Source organism: Metopolophium dirhodum, chromosome 6 (assembly GCF_019925205.1).
Source record: "Metopolophium dirhodum isolate CAU chromosome 6, ASM1992520v1, whole genome shotgun sequence".
NCBI lineage: Eukaryota > Metazoa > Arthropoda > Insecta > Hemiptera > Aphididae > Metopolophium > Metopolophium dirhodum.
The window spans coordinates 20,329,013-20,348,681 of NC_083565.1; the positions used below are offsets into that span (position 1 = coordinate 20,329,013).

Here is a 19,669-nt window from a genome sequence, read left to right on the forward strand (position 1 = left end):
TTTCGAGTCAATACAAACTAGAGTTACAGTACTAATAAAAAAAATTGAAGGGAGGTGTGGGTGCCCACAGGCAAATAGATTTTAGAAAACAAAAAAAAAAATTAGAAAAAAATTTACAGTAGAAACACACATAACGAAGTTCAAACTAAAATGTCCCGAAACTTAAACAGAAAATACTTTTCAAAATATTTAGTTAATTAAAGAATTATTCAAAGGGTACCAGATTGTCAATGTTTAAAAATTTGGGTAGAGTGAAAATCATAAAAAAAAAATTGAAGGGAGGTGTTGGCGCCCGCAGGCATATAGATTTTAGAAAACGAAAAAAAAAAATTTGGAAAAAAATTTAGAAAAAACTATTCAAAATATTTAGTTCATTAAAGAAGGATTAATCGTGGGGCACCAAGTTATCAATTTTCAAGTCAATACAAACTAGAGTTACAGTACTAAAAAAATAAAATTGAAGGGAGGTGTTGGCGCCCGCAGGCAAATAGATTTTAGAAAACATAAAAAAAAATTGGAAAAAAATTTACAGTTGAAACACACATTACGAAGTTCAAACTAAAATGTCCCGAAACTTAAACAGAAAAAACTTTTCAAAATATTTAGTTCATTAAAGAATTATTCAAAGGGTACCAGATTGTCAATGTTAAAAATTTGGGTAGAGTGAAAATCATAAAAAAAAAATTGAAAGGAAGTGTGGCGCCCGCAGGCAAATAGATTTTAGAAAACAAAAAAAAAAATTTGGAAAAAAATTTAGAAAAAACTATTCAAAATATTTTGTTCATTAAACAATTTTCGAGTCAATACAAACTAGAGTTACAGTACTAATAAAAAAAATTGAAGGGAGGTGTGGGCGCCCGCAGGCATATAGATTTTAGAAAACAAAAAAAAAATTTGGAAAAAAATTTAGAAAAAACTATTCAAAATATTTAGTTCATTAAAGAAGGATTATTCGTGGGGCACCAAGTTTTCAATTTTCAAGTCAATACAAACTAGAGTTACAGTACTAAAAAAAAAAAATTGAATGGAGGTGTTGGCGCCCGCAGGCAAATAGATTTTAGAAAACATAAAAAAAAATTGGAAAAAAATTTACAGTTGAAACACACATTACGAAGTTCAAACTAAAATGTCCCGAAACTTAAACAGAAAAAACTTTTCAAAATATTTAGTTCATTAAAGAATTATTCAAAGGGTACCAGATTGTCAATGTTAAAAATTTGGGTAGAGTGAAAATCATAAAAATAAAATTGAAGGGAAGTGTGGCGCCCGCAGGCAAATAGATTTTAGAAAACAAAAAAAAAATTTGGAAAAAAATTTAGCAAAAACTTCAAAATATTTTGTTCATTAAACAATTTTCGAGTCAATACAAACTAGTTACAATACTAATAAAAAAAATTGAAGGGAGGTGTGGGCGCCCACAGGCGAATAGATTTTAGAAATCAAAAAAAAAAAATTACAGTAGATACACATTACGAAGTTCAAACTAAAATGTCCTGAAACTTAAACCGAAAAAACTATTCAAAATATTTAGTTCATTAAAGAAGGATTATTCGTGGGGCACCAAGTTTTCAATTTTCAAGTCAATACAAACTAGAGTTACAGTACTAAAAAAAAAAAATTGAAGGGAGGTGTTGGCCCCGCAGGCAAATAGATTTTAGAAAACATAAAAAAAAATTGGAAAAAAATTTACAGTAGAAACACACATTACGAAGTTCAAACTAAAATGTCCCGAAACTTAAACAGAAAAAACTTTTCAAAATATTTAGTTCATTAAAGAATTATTCAAAGGGTACCAGATTGTCAATGTTAAAAATTTGGGTTGAGTGAAAATCATAAAAAAAACTTGAAGAGAGGTGTTGGTGCCCGCAGGCAAATGAATTTTAGAAAACAAAAAATAAAAATGTGGAAAAAATTTTACTTTAGGAACACGCTTTAGGAGTACACGGGTACTCAGCGTACTCCCAGGTATAGCCGGTTAATCTTAAAAAATATTTATAGATAAAAATCTACTAGAGTTCAATGAATTGAAAAAAAAATCGTTTGAGAAATCTGTGTGAAATAACACTTAACAAAAGAATACGCTGGAAGCTAAATACTGCAATACATATTAACTACAATCCAAAAACTAAGTATTGTTTACATTATAATAATACGAACAGTTATTATGATCAGAGGTGTATCACCGTAATACATGTATAAGAAAATGTATAAAAACGAATGTAATTTATAAAGGATGCAAAAAAATTAAATGAGAAAAAGGTCCTGCACGGACTCTACTATTAGATTGTAATTTATGAAGGACATAAAATAATGTTTAATTTAAAATAATATTGTGTTTGGCTGGGTCTACAGTCAATATTAAATTACAAACTATAAAGTCGAAATGCAAATAAAAACATAGTTTTAGTCTTTGTAAATATGTGCGGAAAAAAATTAGATTTAGTATAATGTAAAAAAATGTGGAAAGGAAACCCTGAGAATTCTTTGAAAATAGGATATTAAAACACAAAACTATATATTAAATTAAAACTATTGATTTTATACATTTTCTATTTACAATAGGTAAAGTAAGCATTGAAAACCTTATAAAATCCTAATAAAATTATATTTTGTTATATTTTAAAATACTTTTATAATTTGTTGTGTTAAAAAAATCATTATATAATGTTGGCTGTATTTAAGTTTTTAATAACTATACTGGTACAACTCTAGCTGACAGTCTTTAAGACCGTGTTAAAAACTATGATAATTAGTTAACGTCTAATTTACTGTCCTATCCTAACCTAACCTAACATAACCAAATTAATAATATTTAAATATTTTCTTTCATTGTTATGTTTATAATATCGAATACCATTATAGTTTGTAGGAAAAGATCATCGCAAAGCTCATGACCAGTGATTGTAGTCGTCTATCATCGCACCATAGCTTCAACTAACCATAGGTTTACCTAACTAACCTTCTTATGACTTATTAGGACACTTTGAATAAAAAGATCCTGAGTTTCAGGTTGCCGAACTTAAGTGTTTGATTATCAAGTTGATCCTTTGTTTGTTGACACCTTAATCCATGCTATGGATGAAGCCCATAGATATGGATAGTCCACGCCTATTTTAAATACATTTCAGGCCGCGTTCCCGGAGGGAAGGCAATTGAGGCTCCTTTATATTGATAGTCGATACTCGACTTGGCCTCAATTGTTCCCCTCGAAGATCAGACCGCTGATAAGACTATTATGTCCTATCCATTATGTTATATCTTTATTATCTATGATGGAGCCATACCCAGCTCACTCGTGTAAACAATTTGAAGCACATAAAAGCGATCAACGAATCTCTATCCATCTTGTAATGATAAAAAACAGAGTGCCCAATTTTAAGTGGAGCACTCTAGTTTTCATCATTACCAGCTATCCATCGACCGCCGCCCAGAAATACGGATTCCCCGACGGAACGCAACCGCCGCCCGTAACTACAGATGGCGCTATCCGAACGCGCTCCACCCGCGGGAAAAACTGAGATTTCCTTATGAAAATAACAAATTACAAGGACAAAAAGTACATATTCATAATCAGTGCATTTCAAACTATAAGATTAATTCTATCGAACACTTCAAACCTGTAGCTGCATCACAAAACACAGAGAAGTGTCACACGATATTCCAATCGGGACCGGCAAGCATTGTACTACATAAATACAGGCCGCCGACCGCCGTATCACCTTTGCAAACCCTACCCACTATCATGGGTAGGCCAACAATTTTAAATAACCACCCTCACCAACTTTCGTCCTACTAGTAGAGGCAAAACCCTGGTATAGTTAACGGCATAACCTTCAAAGCAAAGCAAAGCGTATCATCATTATTTTCCCCGCTGAGAAAAAGCGAATAGTGAGCCGGACGGTATTTTAATACCGCCACGAACGGACATTCTACAGTTTGTCCCAGCATATACCCTCCACCACCGCCGCAGTGAGTCGCGAGGTATATATTGTCGTTACGCGTCCACCGTTACTGAGCGCCGCCGTCCGAGCCGAGTCAGCCAGTTCCATCCGACCAACGTACGACCACCAACGGAACAGATTGTAAAAGGTCCAACACCGTTTGCCGTTTTTTTTTTATCAGCATACAGACATCCGAGCCAAGTCACACTGCTGAAGCCGCCCAGCTGTTCACGCCGGTAATAATTATATTACCGTGCTACTGATCCCGTCATAATGAACACCCGACCAAAAACCGTGAGTTTTATGTTCACGCCTTCCCCCCCCCCCCACCCATGTTTTATGTGATCCTTTATTAAACTATTTTATCTGTACACTCGTAAGAGTATAATTAATTAATTCAAAATATATACTGTACAACAAATTATTAAAATTGTGTCTGTATGAAAAATAATAAGTTTTTGAGAATAAACGCAACAACAATTCAACCAAAAACACCCTGCGTTTAATTTTCATTACAATCTCATATCTCAACCTTCATATTCTCTATGCAAAAAGTAAATTTAAGACAAATTTGTAAATCAATGCACAGTCTCTCTATTGTACTAATATTTGTGATTTCATTAATTTTCAGTATTTTGTATAGTTAGTAATGATTAGTAAACCTAACCTACTGAGGCAATCTTGAGGCATTTCCTTTTAGGAAATTAATTAAATCTTCAAACATAACTCTTAATTCAAGAGTTTGTAACTAATACAATCATAATATAATATGAGTATAGTACATTTCGTAATATTTTTTTATAATATTTACTGTTAGTGAAATATTAAGTTTGTATTTCTAATATAATATATTATGTTATGGTATTTATGGACGACACTTGCACCATGGCCCCTCGATATACTAATGTGGCGACCCGGCACATCTCTTTTAGATAAATGATTAAATACTTAATCAAGTCTTCCAATTTACTAAACATTTATGTTTTGTAGATGATTTGAAGAAAAATTTAAAATTGAAGAGAGACTGTGTGAATTAACAAAATTTGTGGTATGAAATGTTTATTTGAACACCTGTTATAATGTATTATATTGAACTTAAGTTAATTTTTTATAATGTACTATAGTAAACATTTGATCATTTATTACAATATACGTATATTATACATAGATTTCAAGTATGATTTTTTTAATTTTTTTTTTTGATAGTTACCTACCTACTACAATACAAGACACTTTATTTTTATATTTTGAAGCAATATATATTTTGGATTATTTAGATCTATATAAACTAAATTTCAGACCCATAGTTTAGTATTTAAAGTTTGTATGATCAAAGTCGTGGAACCAAATTTTATCAGACTCTACTAGAATGTTGTAGTTAAATTAAACTATAATAAGTATGCGGAATAACAGTACCTAACCTTCTATTATAATTTGTTATGAATATAATATTTTAAGTAATAACTCAAATTTAGCACTTTTACGGTACTTAATACATTTTCCTAATATTTTAACAGAAATTATGGAGCTAAAAATATAGAAATACCTATATTATGTCACGGTCCATAGTTGATAGTTTTGTTTCATTTATAATAATGCTTTTTAATATACTTTTTCATAAATTAATATTTATTACAGTTGGCTTTTATGATTTGTTTGAACTATTAGTACGTATTTTTTTGGGGAGATCCCTATTATTACAACACCGTTACCAATATGCGTTTTTTTTTGGGTTAGTTAATATAATTGCATGTTTTCATGATTTCTTCGTATTTATGCTTATTTTCTTAAAATGTTTTTATATTTTCGGTTCATCCGTTACCTACCTACATACCTACCTACCAAGTGTGTAAATAAAGAATTTTTTGTGTAAACCAATTTGAATTATTATTTATTAATTTAAAAAAATTTAAATAAAAACGTTTTCATTCAGTATTTTTTTGAATATTTTTGAATATTTCAGTGCATATATTTGCCTGTTTTTAGTGCATACATGCAGGCAAATATTTAACACTTTTTCATTGCATTAAATTCACATCCCTGCTAATTACTTTTGTCCAATCATAATACCTACCACAATTAATGTTAAATGTCAAATTGTCAACAATCAACTGCTTCTTCAACTTGATAACACTTAAGAGGATCAGTGGCGTATTTACGGGGGGGGGGGGGGGATATGGGGGATAGATCCCCCTTGGCCTTTTTTTTTTTTTAGTCTGTTCCCATAAACCTTAATATACCTACTAGTATGCAAACCGCAACTGTAATTACCTATAATCAGTAATCACAAATCACAACTAACGATGAATGAAATCTGATATTATTATAATTAATGAGGAGTGAATATAGGCAAAATTATACACAATCTCTTATCTCAGTGGAACAAATGATAACGTTTGTCCCTGATTTGTATCCACAGTGTCATGTATTCTATTATTAGATCATAAACAAATGTACGATATTTTGATAATATGATCTAATATACCTAACCTATAGTAGGTAATATTCTATTACACAGAAATTGTTTTATGTTTATGATAATCATTAATTTATGCACACTATTCGGTGTTCTGTTTATACTTCATTGCTCAAATGATAATAAATTGAGTATTAAAACAACTATTTAAGAAATATTATATTAATTCGTGATTGAAAGTGATATTTTATGGTCAAATTTACTTTTATTTATATACGGTATTTTATTTTTCAATATCATTTACCTACTTTTTTCAATGACATCAAAAAAGAATACCTTGTTATCATTTTTCACAAGCAATAAAAAAATTCGAATAGAAAATGAAAATAACGAGACTGAAGTAAGTGCTAATTTTTGTGAAATTTGAAATGTAAATTCAAGTTTTTGTGATATTTAGGTGAACTCACCAGTAAGAAAAATTACAGAAGTAAACAAGTCTGCATGTACCACCAATTCTTTAGAAAGTTTTAGTGAGGCATCGAATTCACGATTACAGCAAGTAATTAATTATTTCATTGAATATATAAAAAGTTAATTGTTCAAATTTCAAATTTGTTTACTTTGTTATTCTTAAAAAAAAACTAAATTAGTTATGCTTATATAGGTTTATATGCTTTTATGATCAGTGGTCACAGCTTATAAATTTATAACTCACTTAAATAGATCTCTTAAATTATTTAGGCATTATATTATATATTATTATATATTTATTAGCTTCAAATAGCATGTTTTACTTGACATATGGAAACAAATACAAATTAATAATTTGGCTTAAAAATTGTTTAATATATTCTAGTTATTATTGTGGCATTAATATAATAATATGTTTCAATTATTTATTAAAGGATGATTTTATTTGTGAAAATAATCAAACGCTCGGCAATGCTAATGACATAGGTTATTTTGTAGAATGTTTATCTTTAACAGATGCTGATAAAAAGCTTGTAAGTTACATACTAGTTGATAAATTATTTCAATACTTAACACATTAATATTTATTGAATTAGTATTTTTTTTAAATTATGCATATTTATTTTTATTTAATGTCTATATTTTAAATTTAATTTTATAATATTTATTAAAACTAATTAGTTTGTTATTTAAAATGATATTTATTCAAGGTACTAACTAATCTATGGGTACCAGATGTTGAATATAAATTCCCATTGCTTGCAAAAAATGAAAAACGTGGCTTAAGATTTCAGCATAAATGGCTAAAAGAATTTAATTGGCTGGCGTATTCAAATGTCAAAAATGGGACATTCTGTAAATACTGTGTACTGTTTGCAAAAAATGGTGGTGTTGGAAGCCAGCCTTTGGGTAGCCTTGTTACTGTTGCTTTCAGCAACTGGAAGAAGGCAAAAGAGGTTTGATAATTTAAATGATTTATTCCAGAGACATTTGCTAAAATATTTAATACATTTTTTTTTAGACTTTTCGGGCTCGTGGAAGTTTGAAATATCATACATTGTCTGTTCTAGACTCTGAACACTTTTTAAAATAATAGAAAAAAAGGAACTGTCTATAATAGAACGCATAGATAATAATAGGTAGGTAATATTAAATGCATAATATGATAACCCTTACTTTAAAGTTTAAATTTTTGAAGTACATTGATTCTGTGAATTTGTTTAGAATGGTACAAATTGAAGAAAATGGAAGGAAAATAGGACCAATTATTGAGTGTATAATTCTATGTGGTAAAGAAGAGTTGGCTTTGAGAGGACATAGAGATTTTGGTGATATCTTAGTAGATGGTAAGCATAAATATAGAAACTAAAAACTAAATTGTATAAACTTTTACCATTTAATAATAATAATACTTAAGTATATTTTTTTTTTTTTTTTTTTTTTGATCGTAAGCCCGGCAACTATGGCCATTAGCTGTATGGTCTTTTTGGTGTATGGTTTAGGTTAGGTGTATTGTTTTGTTGGTAGTAGTAGGGGGGAACACGTGTGTGTTGGGTTTTGGCAGAATTTTCAATTTGGGCACCCGTAGGTATCTGCCATGCCCGGGTGGGGGATGGCGGCACTTGTTCTCCGGACACCGTGACTTGCCCGAAGAAAAATGCCGCCCAGTGGCCGGGAGTCGAACCCGCGACTGCCAGCGCCGCAGTCGACGCGTTAGACCGCTCGGCCACCTCGTCCCCCACTTAAGTATAATTAAACTGAATTATCAATGTCATATAACTATTGGACAATAATGCTCCAGTCATGCTAATTATGGATTTACAATTATTATTGTAAAAAACATGTTATTATTGTTTGCAACTTTTAACTTTAATTTTTTAGATGATTCAAGGCAAGGCCATTTCCGTGGTATTCTCAAGTACAGAGCAAAAGGAGATGAATTTTTGCGTAATGTTCTTGAGGGTTCAGGGAAACGTAATAAATATACGAGTCCAATTATACAAAATGAAATAATTCAGTCATGTAACACAATTTTACTAAGGAAACTAGTTAATGTGATTAATAAATCTAAATGTTTCTCTGCTCTGGCTGATGAAACAACCGACATATCGACTAAAGAGCAACTCAGTATATGTGTTTGATATATTGATAAAAACAATAAGTTGCATGAGAACTTTTTACGATTTTTTGAAATTGATAGCTTGACTGGTTATGACTTGGCTAACTCAATATTAAATGGTAATTGTAAATAACACATTTATGATTTATTTATTTATTCACTTTATTTATTTATATTATTTAATTACATTTTTTTGTTGGTAGGCTTAAACAGATGTGGAATTGATTGCAAATATTTATATGGCCAAGGCTATGATGGGGCCAGTAATATGGCTGGTCGATTTAAAGGAGTAACGACTATTGTGAAATCTAAATACCCCAACGCTATATAATACGTACATTGTGCAGCACATTCGCTGAATTTAGCTGTTTCAACAGCTAGTGGCATAAAACCTATCAGAAATTGTTTGGGGGTGATCGAAAAAGTTTATAATTTTTTCAATACCCCTAAAAGAAATTCTGTTCTTTTAAATACCATTGAGAATTCAAATAATGCACCCCAAGTAAAACAACTCAAACGGCTTTGTGCTACTCGTTGGATTCAACGTTATGATTCTGTAAATTATTTTTCTGAACTATTTTCATTTGTTCTCAATGCGTTAGACATTATATCTGATTGGAAAGAATCAACAGATGCTGAAATGCTTCAGAAAGCGTTAAAAGATTCAGAGTTTATGATTTCTTTGATTGTTATAAAGGTTCAGATAATATCTATTTTATATACATTTAGGTACATATATTGTGTTATTTTTAAATTTTGTTTTAGGTATTATTTTCTTATGGACTTCCGCTGTGTAAACAATTGCAAAAAGTTCAAATTGATTTGAAAAAGACAATACTCATAGTAGAAAATGTAATAGCTACTTTAAAATGTATCAGAGAAAATAATGAAATAGAATTCAAAATTATCTATAATAATGTCAAAGTAATCTTTTACTTTAATATACTGTTTAATATTTAAAATAATATTTATGATGTACCTACATCATAAATATACCCCCAAATATTTATTAATATATTACAGAAAATGGCAGATGATGTTGGAATTGAATTGCTAGAGAAAAGAATTTCTTCTAAACAAACACATAGAGCTAATCCAAATTTACAAAATCATTCTACCGAACAATACTATCGTGTAACAGTATTTTTACCATATATTGATTACTTTATATCACAACTTACTGAGCGTTTTATAAATCATAAAAGTATTTTTGAAGGTATAAACTAGTTATTACATATTTTATATTATATTTTCAAAAAAAAATCTCTATTGACATTATATTATTATAAATTATAATATAAGTACAAATACTGAATAGCTATATAAATAACTAATTTGCCAAAGTATTTTATTATTTGATATTTACTGTTATAGGGTTCGATTGCATTTTTAAAACCCAGCCATTGCCACTAGAGATAAATGACCGAGAACAATTTAATAAGCTTGTGAACATATATTCACCCGTTGTAGATAAATTCAATAGCATAGCCGAATTCAATATGTGGAAAACAAAACTATTTACAGATAATATCATTCTTAGTTCAGGATTACAGGCATTAGAAATTTGTGATAAAGAATTTTATCCCAACATTTACATGTTGATAAAAATATTTTGTACGCTTCCAGTGTCAACAACAACTCCTGAACGATCATTCTCTAATTTAAAAAGAATTAAAACTTATCTCAGGAATAGTATGAATGAAGTAAATTTGCAGATTTTAAATTATGATATATTATTGAAAGTATTTATAAAATTGTGTATTTCATTGTTATTATAGACTAGACTGAATGGATTGGCTCTATTAGCATGCCATACAGAAACAAAGATTACACCAGATGAAGTCATTGATGAATTGTCTCTGAAAAATAGAAGACTGGAGTTTGTTTTGTAAAATCACTGCAAATAAATGGCTATATGTGCCATGTGTTATAATATATACCTATGTAGATAATAGATATCAATGATCAATATAATTATATGATATTTTACATTTTTACAGAACAAATTATTAATTAGCTAAATATTTTATAAATTTATTTCATTGTGTTGATTATTATAAATCTATATTAAGCTATTAATATATTTTTTATTCATTAGATTATTATGTTAAACTTAAAATGCTATTCATTGATTAATATTGTCTTTTAAAATACCTATACTTGATTAGTGATTAAAAATTAGGGATTAGCAACAAAAAAAAAAGTCTTGCATGACTGGTTTCTTTGAAAATGTATTTCTAATTTCTATATCCCCCCCTCAAGAAAATCCTAAATACGCCACTGAAGAGGATGTCAGATTTTTAGCGCACCATTTATTTCTCTCTCTGACCCACGCACAATCATTTTAGTGTTTTCTTAATCGTACATTTGGTATGCTACGCGTGGGTCAAAGATGGAAAACAAATAGTGCGCTGACATCCCAACCAGCAACAAGTTTACACGAGTGAGCTGGGTATGGCTCCATCATAGATAATAAAGATATGGATAGGACATAATGGTCTTATCATCGGTCTTCGAGGGGAACAATTGAGGCCAAATAAAGTATACCTATATCGAGTATCGACTATCAATATAAAGGAGCCTCAATTGCCTTCCCCTCCGGGAACGCGGCCTGAAATGTATTTAACATAGGCGTGGACTATCCATGGTGTCAACAATCAAAGGATCAACTTGATAATCAAACAATTAAGTTTGGCAACCTGCAACTCAGGATCTTTTTATTCAAAGTGTCCTAATGAGTCATAAGAAGGTTAGTTAAATAAACCTATGGTTAGTTGAAGCTATGGTGATGATAGACGACTACCATCACTGGTCGTGAGCTTTGTGATGATCTTTTCCTACTAACCATCAAGGTATTCGATATTGTAAACATAACAATGAAAGAAAATATTTATCAACTGATTACGTTACGTATTACCTACGTATTGTTAACATAACTATTCTACCTTTACACTTTTTCTTCCCCCGTCTCTCACAGCTATATACAGGTTCAGCCACTCTCATTCCACTCCTCCATATGATCGGTATTCTGTCTATCCATCTCTTCTTCAGTCTTCTCGCCCCTCATTTCCCCCCTAAATTAACTTCTATAGCCACTCTCACTATCTCTTATCATACAGTGACCGAACCACCTAAACCTATTCTCTCTTGTTTTCACTACAATATGTACACTACCCTTAATTAATTAATTTCTTATTCTATCCTCTTTTGTACCTTAACACCTAACTTATTATTCTCATATCTGCTACCCTCACTCCACTTACCTACCCTAACCTTACATTTCTTTTTCATCTTTCCCTTTCATACACCAAACATTCTGAAATCCTGTTGACCCATTTCCTTATCTTCGCCATATCACACACTTCCTAATTCCTATTCACTCAGTCTCTAGTTACCTACAAGTCATCGTACTTGATTCTCGGTGAAAATATTTAAATATCATTGAGCGAATTCCCTACTCGAAATAATTACTTAAAAAAATAACATACCTCGCCAATTTTCTAATTTTTAACACGACTCTATTGATAGCCGGAATAGTGTTATACCAGTATAATTACAATACAAATATTGAAAAATTTCGGGCAATACATCCTTTGATCAATTAACAATAATAAAAAAAAACTTACTGAGAAATAAGAAAATACATACCCCGTGACGGAATCAAAACTGCTACGGAACTTCGTCTTCGAAGCACTGAAACGTTCACACATTTCAATCTGCTTATGATATAATATTATTCCCAGTTTGAAAATTTTCACTGACGAATACCATTTCTGAAATAACACGCATCTTATGCAGTAAAATGTTCAACAATATTCTAATGACCTATTCGTTACAGTCTACAGATATTATATAAACCTACCAATAAATACCTAATATTAATTTTTATTACACAGAGTTTGTATTTTTAAATGTTGTATTCAAGGATTTATAATTTTTATTTTTATACCTAACAAAAATTACATTTATTCACAAGTCAGTTATCAACTAGAACTCGACTACGAGTAAGACAGCGTTTGGATTGTTCGGACTGGCGAATAATTTATTATTATTATACATTGCGCCTTTGGTAGGTAGTAAACGTATATACTTCTACGTTACTGAGTTAACAGATTTTCCGTGACAATAAAAATTTAATTCAAGTCTAAAAAGTAAGTAAATGTAAGCCCCAAAATAATATGAAAATAAACTAACACAACAATCGCTTAAAAATTAATTTAATTCAAATAATGAGATGAACCTTATTAGACCATTTAAATTTTCCAGAACAAGCCCCCAGTTGGTCGCATGCCAATTTTAACCATAACTAGACCATAAGTTTATAGACATTCTATAATGCATTATCCTGCCGGTGGCCCTAGACACTGTTGGGGAAATAATATTTCTTTAGTAATTAAATTACGATACGAATTATAAGTTACGTAGGTACTTGTCCAATACTCGACTACCAGAATTTAAATTAAAGAATGTGATATACCTAGGTAACCTATCGATCGATTCTAAAACAGAAACTTAACCTAGGTACAAATAATATCATAATATCAAATAGTGAAATGTGAAAATTTGAAGAAAATTTCCTATAGGTATATCCCGTAAAACCCCCAAAATAAAACGTACGTTTGAGGTGTTCTCTTAAAACCCAAATGTTTAATACCCGTATCCATATGCGTCGAAAATGTATGTTTCACATTTAACGAAAACTAAAACTATCGTGACGGAACGGAATTACGAAGAACGTATAAGACAAAAATAATCGTCACCTAGTGGTAGGTATAATCTGCTATGTACTTACAAATCATATTAAATAACATTAATCATTATGTATTTTCTTATTTTATTAGGTATAGGTATAAAAACCTACCTTCCTACTTATAAAACCATTGCCTAATCATTGATTTCAAATTTTAAAAATTATTCTACTATAACAATAAATTAACAGTTGTAGGCAAAGTATTATAATTTAAGGTATTTTTCATAATATCTTAATTTTTGTACACCTATAACAACTGGATTTTAAAAACTACTCTACGCCTAGCCAGTATATAAGTTTGTCTGACAATAAATATTTACATTAAGTCTACCGCGTCAACAGAGTAGAAGAACAAAACTTACGTAATTATTTATTATTCCGGCGAAACGCGTTCCCTTCGAGTGTATAATATTGTCTAGTGTCAGAGCTGTGCATCTCCGCCAAGGAAAATGCATATCTCCGATCCAAAAGTTCAGTCTGGATGTATTGAGATTAATGACATTTATAAAAATAGGCACCTAGCTTAATAACCAGAATGGAACGAAATATGTGAGTACGTATTGGAATCGCTGTTCGTCTCAGACGATTGTCATTTGCCATAGATTATTTATAATTATAACCTCACCGTCCTAATCATAGCAAATATATATATATGGTCCTAACCGATGGATGATGGATATTTTTACAAAAAAACATTTATTTGTTTCTATGCGGTAAATTGAATTCAAATTTACAATATAGATAACGGTTTTTTTACTTGGTTTATTAACAAATTCTAATTGATATAAAATAATAATTAAATAAAAATAGTTTTATTGATCCCAATACTTAAAAATAATGTTTCAAATAAAATAATAAAAAGAATTTAAGAAATATTTTAAAATAAAAAACTTCGACAGTAATTCCATATTGGCAAGTGTTGTTTTCTATAGCTGAAAACTGAATAGTTATAGTATCGAACATAATGGGTACGTAAAAAATAGAAATATAAGTAAAATAAATTACCTTTATTTAATTGTATTTAATTTTTTTTTAATAAGTTTTTATAAAATTGACTTCAACCCATATAAATGTTCTAATTTTATTTTTCAATTCGTTGATAATATATGAAACGAATTTTTTGCTTGGAAAGCAATGTCATAGAAAATTCAGAAAATGCAGTTTATATTTAAATCCGTGGCCTAATTATAAATAATAATTTCTGATGCATTGATGCTGAAGATTAAGGGGGTGGACAATCAGTCGTACCGAAATCGAACATCTTAAACACTTAATATAAACAATTTTTCACACACGCGTCATGGTATGAAAATAAAAAATATTTATAATTCATATTTATACCGATTTTCTACCGATTTATGCCGATCTTCTATATTAATAATAATTATAAATATATAGCAATAACAAATCATTTTTGAATAGCGGCCCACCGGAAAGTTCCCAGTATCCCGCCGGCTCAGTCCACCCCTGGTTCATATTGTAACCAAATAATCTATTATAAACACAGTTACTTTTTACAGATATTATAAGTTAAAATTTGGACGAAATTACATATTAAAACCAAGAATAACGATTTTAGTTATTTTGTTGTAATTTAAAAATAGTAGGTATTCGCGGATTTATGAAACTTTTAGAGTATATTATTATAATATATATACACGATGACACTTTCAAATGTAATTTTTTAGGCAAAAATGACTTTATCCTACTAAATTGTATGTACTAATGCCTAATAATAAAATAAATTACTTTAATCTCAATATTATTTATTAGTTAACGATGTCTTTGCTCAGAATCGTTTTTCGTTTGTTCGTTTTGTATTTTAATAATTTATCCATGGATATATTATTATTACTAATAATTATAGTAGGTGTGTTTGTTCTATTTCATTAATTTATTTAATACTATACCAATAAATGTATACGTCCCTAATCCCTATGATATAGAATATAGATATTAGGTGAACAATAGAAGTTAAGTATGTGACACTAAATTAATAGTTACCTATAACTTATAACGTTGTATTTGGAAAAAAAATTATCAGTTATTAATTAAAATTGTATCTTATGACTATTATCAGTTATAAGCTATAACATATATTTCTATAAATTAAACCAAAACATATATATATTAAGTACCTTATATAGGTAAGCTCCTATTAATTATAATTATTCTACGAACAGGGACTGGAAAAACGACGACGACGTTTATATCTCGCGTATTTTATACATTTGTAACTAAAATATGCGCATACAACACTTGGATAGCACATTTTTCGTGACATTAAATATTTATTTTAAGTCTTAAAAGTAAATTTAAGCCCCAAAAGAATATAAAAACAAACTTACTTTAATTATCGACTCTTTCGGCGGAATCCGTGACGTGTGTGAACTGTGACACCCATGAGGAAACGCTCCAGATTACGGAACTTAGAATATTGTAATTTATGAAAAATAAAATTATACGAAACGCAGTAAGTTTTTTGCTCAAATTTTCGTTGCTTATTGAAATTTTAGAATTTTTAATCGACTGTGTCTTCTGCAACGACTTGGAGATTTGCCATAGATAAATAAATAAATGATATAGATATTATACTAGGTACGTCAATATGATGAATCCACGGATATAATATAATGCAACTTTTTATATCAAAGAGTTCCGTGTTAAGGACCAATTTGTTTATTGAAATTTGATATGACAATAAAACCAAAATAGTTTATAATTTTGAATTTGAATTATAATAATATGATATAGGTATTATTTAAATTATTATTTTAGTTTATCAATTTAATTATTGATTAAGGTGGTGAATAGATATCAGAAGCACAAGAATTTTTTTATAAGAGTATATTGTATTTTATGAATTATTAAATAAAAATGTGATTACTGGATTTTAGAGTTAACATAAAGCCAAACGTATACAGTAAATTCATCAAATACCATAATACCAACTAGATTTCTGAAATTCTAAGTATATAATTTTAGATTCTGAGCGGATCGATGACTGTATTAATTTTATAATGATGTGTTCTTAATTTTTTTTAAATTTTTAAATTATTTGTATTTATTTGTTAATAATAATTAAAACTTAAATATTAGCAGTAATCTTGTTCCTTTCACAAAATGTTTTTTAATTATTTTCAATTTAATTTACATTTATACGTTTGGCATTTATCCCAAAGTGATCTCTTAATTCAATTATGAATTTAATAGTTACATTCTCGGTTACATTAATTGGATTATAAATTAGAATAAACTAAAGTTTCCAGCTTCTACTACAACATTATTTTATATTTTATTTTATGTTATTAATTTTTTAAATGCAGTCTGCACCTTGTGTTGGTGATTTTACACGTAATATAAAAAATGTATACTAGTGATGAGTAGGTTAGGTTACCAACCTGATTGTTTAATCAAATTATTTACACGATTTCAATAAAAAAATATCTATGAAGTAAAACATCCGCATTTCTATTAACTATAAATTCATAATTGTATGAACTATACATGTTACATATATTTTTCGAAAAAATTATTTGTGTATTGTTATATTATATTATAATGAAATTAATAATTATAGTAAAATATATAATTGCAAGACATTTAATACCTATATCTATAGCCATCTATAGGGTATAAACTACACTAAAAAAGCTGTAAGTATGCTAATAAAATATATGGGGTGTATAATGTATTTATGTATATAAAAATATAAAATATAAAGATTAATAATATTATATTGTTTTAAATATATCGCGCAAACCTAAAGTGATACCCGGCGTATAGTATAACATGCAAAAAGTTGCGTATTAAACTTAACTAACCTATAACGAAGACGGTCTCGCGTATTTTATACATTGCGCTTTTGGGATTAAACTTATAAATGCTTCTACGTAACCCAGTTAACAGATTGTCCGTGGCAATAAATATTTAATTTAAGCCTAAAAAGTAAATGTAAAATAGTAATAATATGAAAACAAACTTACGCGTAAGCATCGACTCTTCCGGTGAAACCTGGCTAGAGTGCCGCCGTCACCGAAGAAACTATCTTTATCCATCTTCATCTCGCTCTGAACTGAAACTTGAAAGTATCAAAATATTTTATGAAAATAACCTGAATACCTGATCATAACGAAATGTGTGAGTTTGTGTTAGAACTTACATTATAATGTATACGGCTCATAACTGTCGGTCTATATCGATGGCTTATTACTTATTTGTTCACTGAAATTATTAAAATTGTTTATCGTCGCCGACGAATGTCGACAATTGACGATTGCCATAGATATTATAAAATATATTATTTACTATGATAAATCCATAGAACTTTATATTATACTAAGTATCTATACAGTCTATTGATAAATATTAAATCGAATGTACTTTTACAGAAAGTACTTTGTGATCAGCAATGTACCTATTCTGGTTATCTATTTCAGTTATAGTTTGCATGCCAAATGACTACCGGGATTTAAATAAAAAAATGTGATTTATAGGTAATCTATTGGCTATTGATCTATTATAAAATAGAAATTTAACCTATACCAATAATATCACGTTTTAACAAAATCAATTTTAGTTTTTGGTGTAATAACTTTAAGTCAAATGATCGTAGATAGCTAAGGTACATGCAATTTCCCCTGATTGTTTATAATAGCATTTTCTATACACCACCAAAATATTTTGACTTGTTTTGGCTGTTTGCGGGCATTTTCAGTTTCCATTTTTTTTAGTTTTATTTTCTATAAATGTCAATAAAGTTTTAGTAGTGGGGTCAAAAAGCATGAACATTTAATAAAAGGCTCCTGATATATTGTTACAATAACAGGTGAAATTTTTTAAAATAAATAGGCACAATTTATGAACTTTAAAATTGAAAAATGATATTTCAACTTTTGTAGCTAAGGTTTGAAATTTGAAAACAAAGTTACACGTAAATAGATTATTCTGTAACCAAAAAATCTAAAAAATTTTTTTTGAAAAAACACAGTTTTTCTTATACCTAGTTATTTTATATTTTTATAATCAAATTGGACGAAATCAGATATTTAAACAAAGAAGAACGATTGTAGTTCGTGCTATACCTATTTTAAAAATATTATTCGTGGGTAATTGAAACGACTAAAATATATTATTATATACAAATATGACAATAAACAAATAATAATAATTCAACTTAACCGTATCTATTCATACGTTGCAGATCACAAAGATTTCTGTAAAAGAACACACAATTTATCAATTGACCATATAGGTACTGAGTATTATATAAGTTTAATGGATTTATCATAATATACCTAATATATTTTGTATCATCTATGATAATCGCCAATAATTATCGACATTAGTCGGAAACGATTAACAATTCTTTGATAATTTCGGTGAACAAAAAAAATAAAATGAGCCAACAATAGACGGACAGTTTGTTAAGCAGTAGGAATATATAATATTAAAATATAAGTTTATACCACGAACTCGCACATTTGAGTGCGTTCAGGTTATTTTCATAAAATAGATACTTTCAAATTTCAGTTCAGAGTACTTTTTAAACTTGAATTATATATTTATTGCCACGGACAATCTTTTTACTGGATGACGTATCGTCATCTGGTATGTGGTGATGGAATCACTAGAAAAAATTATGTAAATAAAAATTTAAAAACAACAAAATACCTAGGTACTCAATTTGAAGCTTCTAACGCAAAGACCATACTGTGGCATCCACTCACTTCCGTCGCAAGATACCTAGATTGCATTGCTATACACAATATATGAATTATGTAGGTATCCTAGCTGGGCCCTATCTAGTTGATGTTATGAACTGTGAATTATTGCTTGTCAATGAATGGTTTTATAGAATGACACACAGAGTTTAAAATCACGATAATTATTATATGATAAAAATAAAATAAATCAAACATTTAATAATTTTAATATATTTTTCTTAATCAATTATATAACATAAATTTTAT

General features: G+C 29.1%; 1 protein-coding gene and 1 long non-coding RNA gene across 2 annotated transcripts; both read left to right on the forward strand.

The window, feature by feature from the left end:
* The first annotated feature begins 7,556 nt into the window (after positions 1 to 7,556).
* LOC132947279 (uncharacterized) lies at positions 7,557 to 9,174 on the forward strand. Its single transcript, XR_009664876.1, has 5 exons — positions 7,557 to 7,784; positions 7,850 to 7,967; positions 8,053 to 8,174; positions 8,710 to 9,066; positions 9,151 to 9,174. It is a non-coding gene; the product is annotated as an uncharacterized LOC132947279 (long non-coding RNA).
* A 345-nt stretch (positions 9,175 to 9,519) lies between these two features.
* On the forward strand, positions 9,520 to 10,859 carry LOC132947278 (52 kDa repressor of the inhibitor of the protein kinase-like). Its single transcript, XM_061017540.1, has 5 exons — positions 9,520 to 9,644; positions 9,713 to 9,871; positions 9,971 to 10,163; positions 10,322 to 10,650; positions 10,726 to 10,859. Exons 1-5 carry the CDS (start codon positions 9,588 to 9,590, stop codon positions 10,837 to 10,839), a joined length of 852 nt encoding a protein of 283 aa, XP_060873523.1. The 5' UTR covers positions 9,520 to 9,587; the 3' UTR covers positions 10,840 to 10,859.
* Positions 10,860 to 19,669: the final 8,810 nt, after the last annotated feature.